This window comes from Vespula vulgaris, chromosome 12, assembly GCF_905475345.1.
Source record: "Vespula vulgaris chromosome 12, iyVesVulg1.1, whole genome shotgun sequence".
Lineage (NCBI taxonomy): Eukaryota > Metazoa > Arthropoda > Insecta > Hymenoptera > Vespidae > Vespula > Vespula vulgaris.
Window position 1 is genome coordinate 3,591,641 of NC_066597.1, and position 13,915 is coordinate 3,605,555.

Consider the following 13,915-nt stretch of genomic DNA (forward strand, 5'->3'; position numbering starts at 1 on the left):
ACACCCTTCTCACATAGCACTAACTTCTATGTACCTACATATATCTATCTATATGTGTATATGTCAGTATATACATGCAGAGAGTAGATGGAAGGAAAGATTTACTCCTGTTGGTACAGTAATTAAAGTGATTTAATAGCTATCATCGTAGGAACCACTTCAAAAATTAGTCTGTTATTATACAACAAATAATTACCTCTTTGGTATAATTTAGAATGATTAAGAGAAATACGGGTTAAGATGCGTGGGAATGGATGAAAGAGATACATGAAAAGATTTAATTTGGTTTGAAAGAGAGAGCTTGAATATCGTGTTTCACAAATTGTTTCGTGGAACGATCAAAGAACGATCTTGAAAAGAAAAACAAGCAGAAAGAAAACAAATTAAGGAAAGAAAAGAAAAATGGAATTATCCGCTCGCTTCTTTTGTAATATTAAAAAAGAACGATGAATAATGAAGAGATACGCAAAAGTAAAATGGTAAAGTTCATCGTGTGTATATCAGATTCTTTCGTAAATCAATCTCGAACCATCTCAAAGGGAAACGAAGTATAAAAGAAAAAGGAGAAAGAGAACTGTCTGTTACATTGAAAATACCTTTCGTCAGATTGAAGGATAGAAAAATATAAAAAAAGAAAAAACGAGATAATAGCGTTTACCTTATTCGAGAGAGAAAGAGAAAGAAAAAGAGAGAGAGGATCAAATTGTATTTTTTAGATTTGTTTCTTCGAAACGCGAGAGAAATAGTGACCTTGGAAAAATAGCAGGAATATTTTTCCGCCTTCTCTGTAAAGGATCGTTGAAATTGCATCGAAACGTTGAAATTGCATGTGGACTGGCATGCAGTGAATATACAAAACTAAAAGCTTTGAGGCTTCAAGACGTGTCGTGAGAACTGTAAATGCGTAAATGTGATTTGTCGCCACAGAAATATAAAAAGAAAACAAAGAAAAAAAAGAAAAAGCAACGAAAGAGAAAAAATAAGGAGAAGAAAACAGAGAAAGAAAGATGGGAAATAAATGAGCCAAATTATTTCTTCTTACTTTTATACGTCTAATTATTTTTCTGTTTCTTTTTCTTTCTTTCTTTCTTTTTTTTTTGTTCAATAATACGAAAGAAATCTCCCTAAGTGTGAAATAAATCAACAGGATAACATCGACTTAATGAGTTTTATGAGCAGGATACAGATAATTATTCCGAGACACGTTAATTTTAATTACCACTCGGTCGTTTGCACACGAATGCTAATTATCTACTTGACTATCTTACTACAATTGCTTTCTTTGCGCCTTCGTCATCTACTGTATACAATTATAATAATAATTTTAATAATCATAATAACGATGATAATGATGATAAAAATAAGGACAATGCATATTTATCGCAGGGATTTTCATTCCTTTGGAAAAACGGGTCTTTATACTTGGCAGCTTTTTAAAAGTGTCGCGAAATCATATCTTTATTACGAAAGAAAAGACGAAACTTAATTAAAAAATTTAATAATAAAATCGATTTTATCATAGTGATATCACAGCATTATTTAAATAAATAAAGAATAAAAAGTGCTTGAAAACGGTGTTCGTTTCGAGTCTCTACGACTTCTCGTTCCGAAAAATCAATAACAGAAAATATTCCATTTTTTAAATTATTAACAAAATCGATTTTATTATGAAAATATCGTTGCATTATTTAAATAAATAAAGAATACAAAACGTTTGAAAACGTTTTTTTTCTCAAGTTTCTATGACTTTTCGTCTCGAAGGTATTTCCTTCGAAATATTTTTAATCATAATTCGTATGACAGCTGTTTGTAATAAAAATACTAATAACAGTAGCAGTAGTAGTAGTAATAATAGTAACAGCAGCAGAGGGAATAGTAATACACATCATAAAATTTTCAGAATTCATATATCCATGTATCGCTCCATGTATTGCTGATCTAATTGAATGAACTCGAATATAGGTCAAAAGGACATCGTAAATACCTTCCTCTACGTGAGGTTATCTGCGAAATTGAAAATCATAGAAACATGAATCAAACGCCATTTCAAAGTGCAAAATTTTCTCAATTTCTACAATATATTATTAATAATTAATTAACAATTTGTTATAAACAATTTGTTATAAACAATTTGATATAAACAAATTCTTACGAAGTATAATCATAATATCCTGACGAAGAAGAAGGAAATTCAGATTTTTAAAAATTTATAAAACTACCTCAATTAATGAATAATTCATATAAACAAATTACTTTTTTACCGAAAAATCAATACCTCTCGGTATTATTACTAGTCACGCTTTCTCAAATTAATAATATTTCGTTATAAATTATTTATAACTATTTTATAGAGAATATTTTATCGAGGTTGCATAACGATCACTGCAATAAAAAATACGATACTATTGAAAAAAAGAACAAAAAATAAAAAAAAGAAAGGGGAAGACTTTTCATATATTCTTTTCGCGTCCATCTATAAAAAAATATTACTGCCATATTACGGACTCCTCTGCAGCATATGACGTTTGGAAACAAAATTTCCCCATATGTCTAAAGAAAAGAAAAAAGGAGGGTAGAGATATTCAAAAATCAAAGCTGTCGTTTCACTTTGTATATGAGATATCATACTTTATACGCACACACACGCATATATATATATATTCTATACAGGAATAACAGTATATTAAGCTATATAATTAGCATAAAAAATAAATAAATTTATATATATATTACCTTTAGTACATATGCATATAAATAAAAAGAATGGCAGAGAGGGAGAAAGAGAGATAGATAGACAGATAGAAATAGATAGAGAGAGGGAGAGAGAATGAACGAAAAAAAGGGAGAAGAAGATAAAAGGAATATTTTTCAAACAGAACATAGTCGTATAAAGGAAATAAAATTTTCTAAGAGAAATGTTTTAAGATCGAAATGGAAATAAAGATAGCAGACGTTTTCTATATACTTATTCTATCCCGGATATATTCTTCGAGAGATCATATCCTCACGAGTAAACCCACAAGGTTTTTCGCGACTATCTCCTCAGTGTGAACATACAAGGAAGATAAAAATTGAAAATACAAGAAAAGATTCAGTCTTTTCTCTCGTATTTTCTACGGTGTATTTTTTCTTTTCGTTCTCTTTTTCTTTCTTTTTTATTTTTTTACTTTAGTAATATCTATACCGTCGAAAATCTCATATATACTTTATGCACGATAGACGTGTTAAAACCTATATTATACTGTAATATAGGTAGAACGTAATATTCAGATAATTCTACATTTTATTCATACATCATCGCATCACGGTTTATATTTAATCTATTTCCGATGTTATCGGTTTCCATTAGTTCGCATGAAAATAATAATAACATATGGCAATATAAATTCCATATGAATAATTACGCAAATGCAGAAACATGAATTATATAAAAATAATAATATGAGATAATTAGGATAATATGCCTTCAGCACGCCGATGACAGAAAATTGAGAAACAATTATAAAATACAATTTTAATGACATTTTAACAAAATTAATAAATTCGTAACTGTAATTCTCTCGGTAATATTGATATTGAATAAATCAATCTGACGTAATGGCTTCATTAAATTTGATCAAGTAAAGTACGACTCGTTTCTCTTTTCAATGAATACTTCATGCGCTTTCAATAAATATGTACCGAAAAAGGGGACCATATGTTCTATTTCGTTAGTACCGTTCTTACCTTTCCTTACAATTTTTAACAAGAACTATATATTACATGAATAAGAGTAGAGAGTTGTTACTGTTCCCTACTCGTAAAACCGAAAGCGTATAAATCCTATTTCCTCCTTACTGAATATCTTACGCCGTTGTCTAAGTTACCTTCGTATTTCCGAAAAACAAGCTATTGTTTTCAGGTAGAGTTTCGGTCCTTTGGGAAGTAATACTCGTTTGACTTTATCTCAACCATCAGTTTTCATTCACTCATTGCAGCATTCCCCTCTAATTTATTCTCACGCATTTGTCAAAACGCACAATGCGAACTCACGGATACACACAGCTTAAGTAACATTCATACATATATATAAATACCTTCATTCCTACCTTATATAATATTCATACGAAACTAAATATATATATGTAGATGTATGCGAATATGTCTATAGATAGATTCGTATAAATATATATTTATGTATTTATATATTATACATTTATACGTACGTCCATATAAACTTCTTTCAAATTCATAGATACTACGTATGTTAATTTATATATTCATACGTAAATAAATAAACAAATTAACATAAATTCTATATTCGAACTATATAACATAATACGATATATAAAAATGTTTAAAAATCATTTGCTATTTTAAATAATTCGAAAGACATTATTAAGAAGATCAAAATTTGAATATTAAACCCTTCTTCTCATGGTATATTACCATTCTAGTTTCCTTATCCTATTTTCGCTTAATACCATGTAATACATCGATCGTGTCGTCGGCACTATGGGAAATTTCCCTGTCTACAATATAAAATCACGTGGTGTGTAGTTTCCTTGAGACAAAGGGATGCGAACAATTTAGTTCTCCAAAAGACGATTATATCATAATTCTCTCGTTCTCACGTATTTCACATAAGAAACCATGCGTGAACACGCTGATATTCAACGGAAATTCATCTTCTTCGAAATTAATAGATCGGTGAAACCTGTACAAATAACTTAATAATTATTGTCTCGAGTAACATTCGTAATAAATTTTCCTTGGCTTCCGAATATGTGAAAAAATAATTAATACCTCATTAAAACTGTACGAAATTCATTTTAACGATTTTAATTGTGAAATAATTATACCATAAAAAAGGTTATCATAAAAAAATGTATATATATATATACATACATATATACGTACTACTTTTATCTAGATTTAAAAATTCTCTCAGTTGATTATATTCTTACCTTTAATATAAAATGAATGCTCGTTATTGGGTAATCTTACCTTTACTTTGAAATGAGCGTTCAATATTCTACACTCACCTTTACGAGATTTAAAAATTGCAGAATCGAAAGCGTGAGGATAACGAGTTCTCTCAATTATTCGATTGGTATATCGAATTAAATTATTACTTTTACCATTTTTATTACTATCACTAATGGTCGTAGCATTATCGTAATGGATCGTTTCGATTTTCTCAATCAGCGATATTCCTTTGTCATTTTATACTTCACTTAAAGTTTTAATTATCAAGTTAATTGAAATAAATGATTCATTAGGGAATTATGATTGAAATCTTATCATAAAGATCCATTAAGAACATATCTTATCCTTTCTCAGTTACTTTTGTCATTACGAACGAAACTTTGGTCATTATTTATCCTATAATAATCATATATAAACTGTCAAAATCTGATCTTTCGTTGAAAACATGCTATTACTGTTATTATTATAACTATTATTACTCTTTCCAGCATCTACGCTTCGAATTTACAAACTGTGATTATAAATAATTATATTTTATACTATTAATATTTCAATAATTCGACATTTAATAATGAACTTCGTAATATTTGTTACGGAAAGTTCCAAAGTTTCTATACTGTATTTAAATAATAATTAATGTTGCATAGTTCATAAACTACGTTTAAATGGTAATCAAAATACCTATAAAAGTTCAAATAGTCCAAATTATTTCGGGCAAAAATTTCCAACATACGTGAAATTGTGAATATAAATTCTCATACGTCATAAACTGTAACAGCAGAAAATCTATAACACGTGAGGTGTACATGCATATGTATGTGTACTTCGTGGAATGTACAGCAGTAACAAAACGGGAAACGAAATGAGAAAAAAACAAGAGAAAAATAGAGAGCGAGAGATCGAGGGAATAAAAACAAAGAGGAAAATAATACATAAAAAAATTCCGATCGTTTTCGTAGAAAACAAACAATAAAAAATATATCCGTCATACGTAACCCGTTGAGCTATGGAATCGGCTTTTCTCGTACTGATCTTGATCGATACTATAAAAAAAAAAAAGAAGCAATAATAGAAGACAAAAGAAGTAAAAGAATGAAGTGAAAGGAAAAAAAAAGAAAAGAGGGAGAGAAAGAGAGAGAGAGAGAGAGAGAGGAAGAGGGAGAGGGAGAGAAAGGGAGAGACAGAATGTGATGGAAAAGGAAATAAAAGAGGAAAGATTTTAAACTGGCGTACGCATGCAAATGGTATCGAAAATCGATCGTTCGGAATTTGTAAACACGCAAATACCGTTCGAACTATTCGAGCGATAAATATCTAATCGTTTTTAACGCTTACAGCGTACAGTGAACGCTCAATTGAATATCTGGATTGCGTTGAATTAACAATTAGTATAATCATCAAAAATTTAAAGACTTAAAAAGGAAAAAAAGAAGAAAAAAGAAAATAATAGACAATTAATGCATAGACTTTTAAGACTTGTTTACACGACTCTCCCCTATCGTGTACAGGTTGGAAAGCGAAAGGTTCATGTTATAGCGTGCTAAGCAGAGCGTAACTTATCGTGAGAGATCATGAACGAACGATTCTCGTTCGAGGGATATAAAAGAAAGAAAAAGAAAAAGGAGGAAAGGAAGTAAATAAAATATCGTAAAGATTTTTCCTTCTTACGTACGAAAGAACAACTGAAAACATATTGACATACGAACGGGACTACTAAATAAATATAATATCGAGAAGTTTGTAAATATCCGTATAAAAATACAAACAGTATTAAATGTATTAAAAAGATTTTCTAGAGAATTGTTTGACCTTTTCTCGATTTAATTAAATTCTTTCATTCGAATCTTTACTTTGGTAAAACATTACAAACGTTGATATATACAAAAAAGCAAGAGAAATCTATACTATGTGATAAATGATACAGATAGATGATTCCTGTAACTCGATATTCTTCGTTCTCACGTTTTCAAAGCAGAGCATCTATAACATCGAATTCCACGAGCGACACAAAAGTTCATTAAAAAGTCTCGCAAAAGTACTTTGATTTAAATTGATCTGATTCGTAATACCTCTTCCATTTGATACTTTTCCTATACCTTCTCTTCTTTCTAGTTTCGATTTCGGTTTTTATTAAACCTGGAACATTGTCCTTTTCCTCCTTCTTTTTTTTTCTCTCGTTTCTCATAAAGAGGAATAAAATGATTTTAAATGGGACTCCATATAAAATGAGATCCCTCTAGCATGTGCTTGACACAATTTGCACGTCTTTTCTATCTATTCTTTCCTTCATTTTCTTCCTTTTTCTTTCCTTTCCTTTTCTTTCTCCGTTGGATTTCCATTAAGAAACTCTTCTCTATTTGTATCAATGGATATAAATGATGACGACAATAACTTGGTTTATCTATAGGAGAACTGAAAAAGAAAACGAGCAGAAGAGGAAAGAGAAAGAGAAAGAGGAAAAGGAGATAAAGAAGAAGCGAAATGAACGACAGAGAAAATTATCTCAAATGAGATAAGATCTCGCTCGTTAAAATAAGTATAACAAGTTTCACAATTGAACGAGAATTCCTCATTTATTTTCTTTCATAGAAACGATGTCTTCTTGGATGAAGATATTATAACGACAAAGAAAATAATCACTTATACGTGCGTATATATATGTTCTATCATTGAAATTCATTTCCTTTGATTCGAAATATAGTCCATTAACGGGGAAAGAAGTAAAAGCAGATGAAGATTATCTAATAATCACTGACCGAAAATTCTACTTTGATTATATTACCAGAATTTAATTACGCTCGAAAGATTTCCATCTCTCGATGTACACCTAAATGCTGCAGTAGTTGCTGAACGAAACTGGATTTACTCTATACATAAATACATACATACGTATGTATACATGAAACTGTGTACCAGGTCATAGTTCATCTAATATCATTTCGCAGCGATTACGCTATCTTATTCAGACGGGAGATTGGAACAAGAATGCATTAACCAAATTAGACGATTCATTCGACCGTATATTTGTCAATATCTGTGTATATATACATACATATATATGATCTGTAATGTGTATCTGACGTTATACGTACCACGTAACTACATATTATATACATATGTATGTATATTACGTATATTTGCTCCACGTGTATTTACGCTACGTATATATGTTCTACGTATATCTGTTGCATGAAAGGAGAGAGAGAGGGAGATTGAGAAAGATCTGAGAATAAGTATTTGAAAAGAGACAAGGATGAAGAACCTATAAACGAGTTCGTATAATTCTACAAGAAAATATGAGTCTCCAGTGAGAGGTAGATTACAAAATTTTTCAAAAGAACTCGTTATTACCACTTTACTTGGCATTACGTCGTCAACGATTTATTTCTCACATTTTCTTTTTTGATTTGCATCTCGTTTATCCTCCAACCTTTCTCTCTCTCTCTCTCTCTCTCTCTCTATCTCTCTCTCTATCTATCTCTCTATCTCTCCATCTATCTCTCTTTCTCTCTCTCTCTCTTTTTCTCTCTTTTTCCGTGCGGTCTCGTTTTAAACTCGTCGTAACGAATAAAAAAGAAAAATCGTTTGAAGCGAAAAGTCGAACGAGAGATTCTTAAACTCGTTTGCTCTCGAGCTTTCGAAAGTACACGTTTATATTCGTGGTTAATGAAATTCTCGTGTCCATTACGCGTAAAATTTGAGATACGCGCAATGCTTTCACTTTATTCATATCGAGAGAATATCTCTCATGAAGTATTAAATTTCTTTCCACTATTTTACACATATTGTTCATTTTTTCTCGATTTTCGTTTTTCTTTCTTTTTCTCTCTCTCCCTCTCTCTTTTTTCCTCTCTTTTTTCCTCTCTCTTTTTTCCTCTCTTTTTTTCCTCTCTTTTTTCCTCTCTTTTTTTCCTCTCTCTTTTTCCTCTCTTTTCTTTCCTGTACGCTTGCATTTCTCATTTTCGTTTTCCTACCTCATCAATAGTCAGAAAATTGTAGAAGAAAGTAAACTAGTTACAAATTCGATTTTAATTATAATTAACTTAGACTAGTTTCATTTGGCTTTTCAAACAATTTGCTCTTTTTTTTATTACTATTATTATGATTATTATTCTATCACATTCATAATTTTATAATATCGAAGAAGAAAAGAGAGAGGAAAAAACAGCAGAACTTTTCCATAACTCGATAGATTACATTCGCCGTGAAATTCTATTCTTTTTTATTCCAGAGAGATCCGTTTCTTCGTTTTATGCGATCGTATTACACTCTGCTCGCAAATGGTTTTCTGAAAAATTCAATACTAATTTAAAAATAATTATAAAAGTATATCGAAATGGACAGTTTTATTTATTATTAAATTTGAAACCGTTGCAAACATTATTTTCTTTCATCCAAGAAAAATATTAAAAAATGTCATCGTGACTTTATTTCAAATATCGTTATCATATTCTCGCTGTACATATTCTTCGATATCTTTCTTTTTTCCTATTTTCCGCTTTTACTGCCCTTACGTAATCTGCAGATACCTTTTAAATCGTTATGCAACGTTCGAAACAGTAGGATTTATCGTTCGAGTGCTTTACAAAAGAACAAGTGAGACAAAGAGGGAGAGACGGCGAGAGAGGGAGAAAGAGAAAGAATGAAAAAGGTGAGAGAAAGAAGAGAGGAAAAATGAAAGGTAAAAAGAAAGAGACAGAAAAAGGAACAGAGAAAGAGATATATACAACTCGACGTCCATAGGGATGTACGCTTTTAAATAATTAAGTCGTACGAGGTACCGAGTTGAAATTTGAATGCGCTGGTCATATTGATTTTTCGTCGAGTACCGTCGATTTTGCGCGTATAGACGGCACCGTCCATGTAAAAATAATAATAATTTTAGGGATACACATACCTTATTCTTCTCTAATCTTTATTTATTTTTTGTTTTGTTTTTTTTCTCCTTCTCTTCTCTTCCCTTCTGTTCCTTTCGCTTCACTGTACTCTTTTTTTTTTTTTTTTCTTATTAACGTAAAAGCATGAAGTTCTGTACAGAATCGAAAATTGAAACTTTAACGAAGGGTGGTAACTTTATGAACACGTAAACAGACAAGGCAAAAAGAGAAAAAGGAAGAGGAGAGAGAGAAAAAATATTTCACAAAAACCTACCTCGAATTTTTAATAACTGACAATATAAAATTATCTTCGTTATATTTTATTCATTATTCTGAGAGAACAGAAAAGGGAAGAAAGGAACAAAAATAAACATAAAAGAAATAAAAAATATACGAAAAGAAGGCCAACATAGTGTTAGAAATTATTAAATAATAAAGACGGGGATTTAATATCCTTTTATAGATGGAAGCACAATACACGAAAAAGCATTCGTCCGATAATGGAAAAGTAAACTGTGAGAACTGTCCGAATGCGTACTACATTCATTATGTATGTAGTTGAATTTAAGAAAGAGAAAAAGGAATAGGGGAGATAACAGAAAAAAACCATACAAACAGGGAAAGAAAGAAGAAAACAAATATACGTATGTTTCCAAAAAGTTTTATCTCGATGTATACTCTAGACTTATTTATCAAGAAAAAATGACATATCTTACCTTCGTCCGTGTCTAAACCCGCGAACGTGTTTAAGTCGTAGATCAATCTAGATATGATCATTCTTCATGTCAAGACCGCCCTTCCTTTTAAAAATAAAAACATAAACTGCGAAAAAGAAATATCTTTCTCTTCTTTCTTTTCTACCTCTCCATTCCTCTTCTATAGAAAATATTAAATTAAATCTCTACAACTTTTGTAACTATTATTATTCCATTATTTTCTGTTTTCTATTAAAAGTTTTTTCTTGTATTTAAAACATTTTCGTTACTTTATCATTCGTTAAACTTTATCATTCGTTTCAGCTATCTCATTCATTCGTTTGTTTTCGTATTTCTTTCTTTCTTTCTTTCTTTCTTTCTTTCTTTCTTTCTTTCTTTCTTTCTTTATTTATTTATTTATTTATTTATTTACTTACTTATTTTTTCTTGTATTTTCACTATACCTTTCTATACCTTTCTACCATCGAATGTTTACAAGTATTTTCCTTTCTCCTCTATTTTAATTATCCCGTACATTATATTTCATTCCTATTTTTCAAAATTAATCTGTGTTTCATCTTTTTTACTTTATTTCTTTCCTTATTCGCTGTTTTCTCTCCCTCTGTTCTCTTAATCCTCCAGCTTAACATTTTGTTTTTACTTTATTTTCATTTTATTTTTCAATCTGTATATGTGCGCATCTGTTTGTAATGTTATTGACATTACTATTATTTTTAATTCAATTTTAATACATTTGCCTTACTGCCAAAGCATTCATCGTATGTAAGCTATTGGAATCCTCTGTCTTTAATCATAATAATTGATTCATTTCTCTGTCTCTAATTTATTTGAAACGAGAAGGAAATTATCGAAAATACACGTAAACTTACCTGTTAAAACCCCTTTTGAACCCTTTTGAACAAAAGGGATGTTCTACCTACCATGTATGGATTCCTTTTGCTAGTGAAGCGTGTAATTATGGATATGCGTCATCGTTTGAAAGGATAATTACTGGGAATGATACGAAATAGGCTAATTCCAGTAAGGAGAAATAAGATATATAATAGTAATATTATTACGTTTCAATGCAGAAATTCGAATAATACAATCTAGTATTGATCGTTCCTTTTTGATTAAAATCCTGCGCACTGAGAAGGAAACCAAAGTAGCAAAGAAATGAAACGAATTAGATTGCTCCAATGCAAAAGACAATTAATATCGAAGACAATCGAAAGAAATTAATAATAATAAACATTTATTTCAATCAAGATTTCTTCGATTAATCTTCTTTCTTCTCCTTCTCCTTCTCCTTTTTATACTCTAATTTCCATTTTTCCTTTTTTCGAAATTTAATTAGAAATTCGATTAATTTAACATCGATGTTCTTTATAATATCTTACATACCTATTTTCCATAACAATTGACCTCGGACTTAAGACTGAACCCAAGACGAATTGATTTTCGTTGCATAAAGGAAAAAAGGCTGAGTGGACTCGTTTATTAAAAAAAAAAAAGGTATCGAAGAAAAGGAAGTAATAACTACATAAAATATAAAATATAAAATATAATTTAATATTTTTTCGTTATATATACATATATACATATACACATATGTACATATTATAAACTTCATATACACATATATACATATTATAAACTTCATATACATCATATATACATATTATAAACTTCATATACATCATATATACAATATCATAAATATAATATACAATCATATATACATTTATATAAACATATACATAATCTCAAGGGAATCCTAAATGGAAGGTTTTTTCTTTTTTATTCTTTCTTAATCCTAAAAAGGAGAAATTCTTTCTACTTTGGGGGATTTCGTTATTACTTCGATATATAAATATGTACGTACGTTCGTATATACATTAAAACGGGAAACCTTGTCGTAAAAACGACCCTACAAATGATGATAGACGTCCGGCACTTTCTATATTTTCTTCCTCCCTTTAACATAATTCTAAAGAAAATATATTCGTATTTCATGAAGGATCTGGAAGATCTACATACTAAACTCCTTCGATCTAACTTGTCTTTCTCTTTCTCTCTTTCTCTCTTTCTTTCTCTCTCACCCTTTCCCTCTCCCTTTTCCTTTCCCTCTTCCTCACCCTCTCCCTTTACCTTTCCCACTCCATGTCCTGTTACCTCTCCCATTCCATCTCCCTTTTCTGACTCCCTTTTCCACTCCCTCTCCCACTCTCTCTCCCACTCACAATTTCACTCCCATTCCCACTACCAATCTCTCTCCCATTTCATCTCCCACTCTTACTACCACCCTACTCTCACACCCACTACCACCCTACTCTCACACCCACTACCACCCTACTCTCACACCCACTACCACCCTACTCCCACTACCATCCCTATCCCACTCCCTGTCCTCCTCCCTTTCTGCCTCTCTGCCTCTCTCCCTTTCTGCCTCTCTGCCAATCTCCCCTTTCTGCCTCTCTACCGTTCTGCCACTCTGATTCTCTTCCTCTCTCTCTCTCTCCTCTCAATCCTCCTGTTCCGCTTTCGACGATGTACTTTCCATTAGAAAACTCTGACTTTTCAAACTTTCGATTAATCGTAGACTTAAAAGTAATTTTAATACAGATATAATCTCCTATCTATCCTTTTTATTACAGAATTGTCAACTGAGTGATCTGATGGTCTTTCGAGATGTCGTGGAAATGGATATCAAGTTGTAAGTATATATAAATATCTATAATTATTCTATCTGAATATTTCTATTTCGAATGTAATAGGATCGCTTAATGGTATTGTTAGATTTAATTTAATAAAATTATATGTATGTATATATATTATTTGATATATATATATATTTAATATAAAATATATTATATATTAAATATGTGTATATATATATATATATATATTAAATAATACATATATAGTTTTATTAAATTAACTTTATTAATACCATTAAGCAATTTTGTTACATTTGAAATAGAAATTATTCAGATAAAATAATTGTAGATATTTTTACACTCTAGGTATTCTTGCAACATGGTTGTTGAGCACAGTTGGAGCGATTACCGTGTCCATAGACCGTTCTGATATTAAAACTGTAAGTATATTATGTACATTAATTAACGTGAAAGCAAACATATGTATATATATATATGTTTGTACGGTACACTTTGATCTTTTCATTCATTTTCATTTCACAAAGACTATGTTTCTCTGCATATTTTATTCTTGTCAATTACATTTAAAAATTTTCCATTACGTCAGATATTCGAACGAACGATCATAGTCATTCTCAATGTAGAAGTAAAAGTACCGCTATTAAGAACACTATTATTTTCTTTAAACGGTGAAACTTTTCAAATCGTATACTCG

At 30.4% G+C, this 13,915-nt stretch overlaps 1 protein-coding gene across 3 annotated transcripts in view; it reads left to right on the forward strand.

The window, feature by feature from the left end:
* LOC127068224 (J domain-containing protein DDB_G0295729-like) overlaps positions 1-13,915 on the forward strand; it is a 43,412-nt gene that overhangs the window by 20,223 nt on the left and 9,274 nt on the right. For all 3 annotated transcript variants that reach the window (XM_051004069.1, XM_051004071.1, XM_051004070.1), the window contains 2 exons: positions 13,198-13,256; positions 13,567-13,640. In XM_051004069.1, coding sequence (XP_050860026.1) covers positions 13,232-13,256; positions 13,567-13,640 — 99 coding nt within the window. In that variant the 5' untranslated portion in view covers positions 13,198-13,231. The remainder of the gene's footprint in view (positions 1-13,197; positions 13,257-13,566; positions 13,641-13,915) is intronic.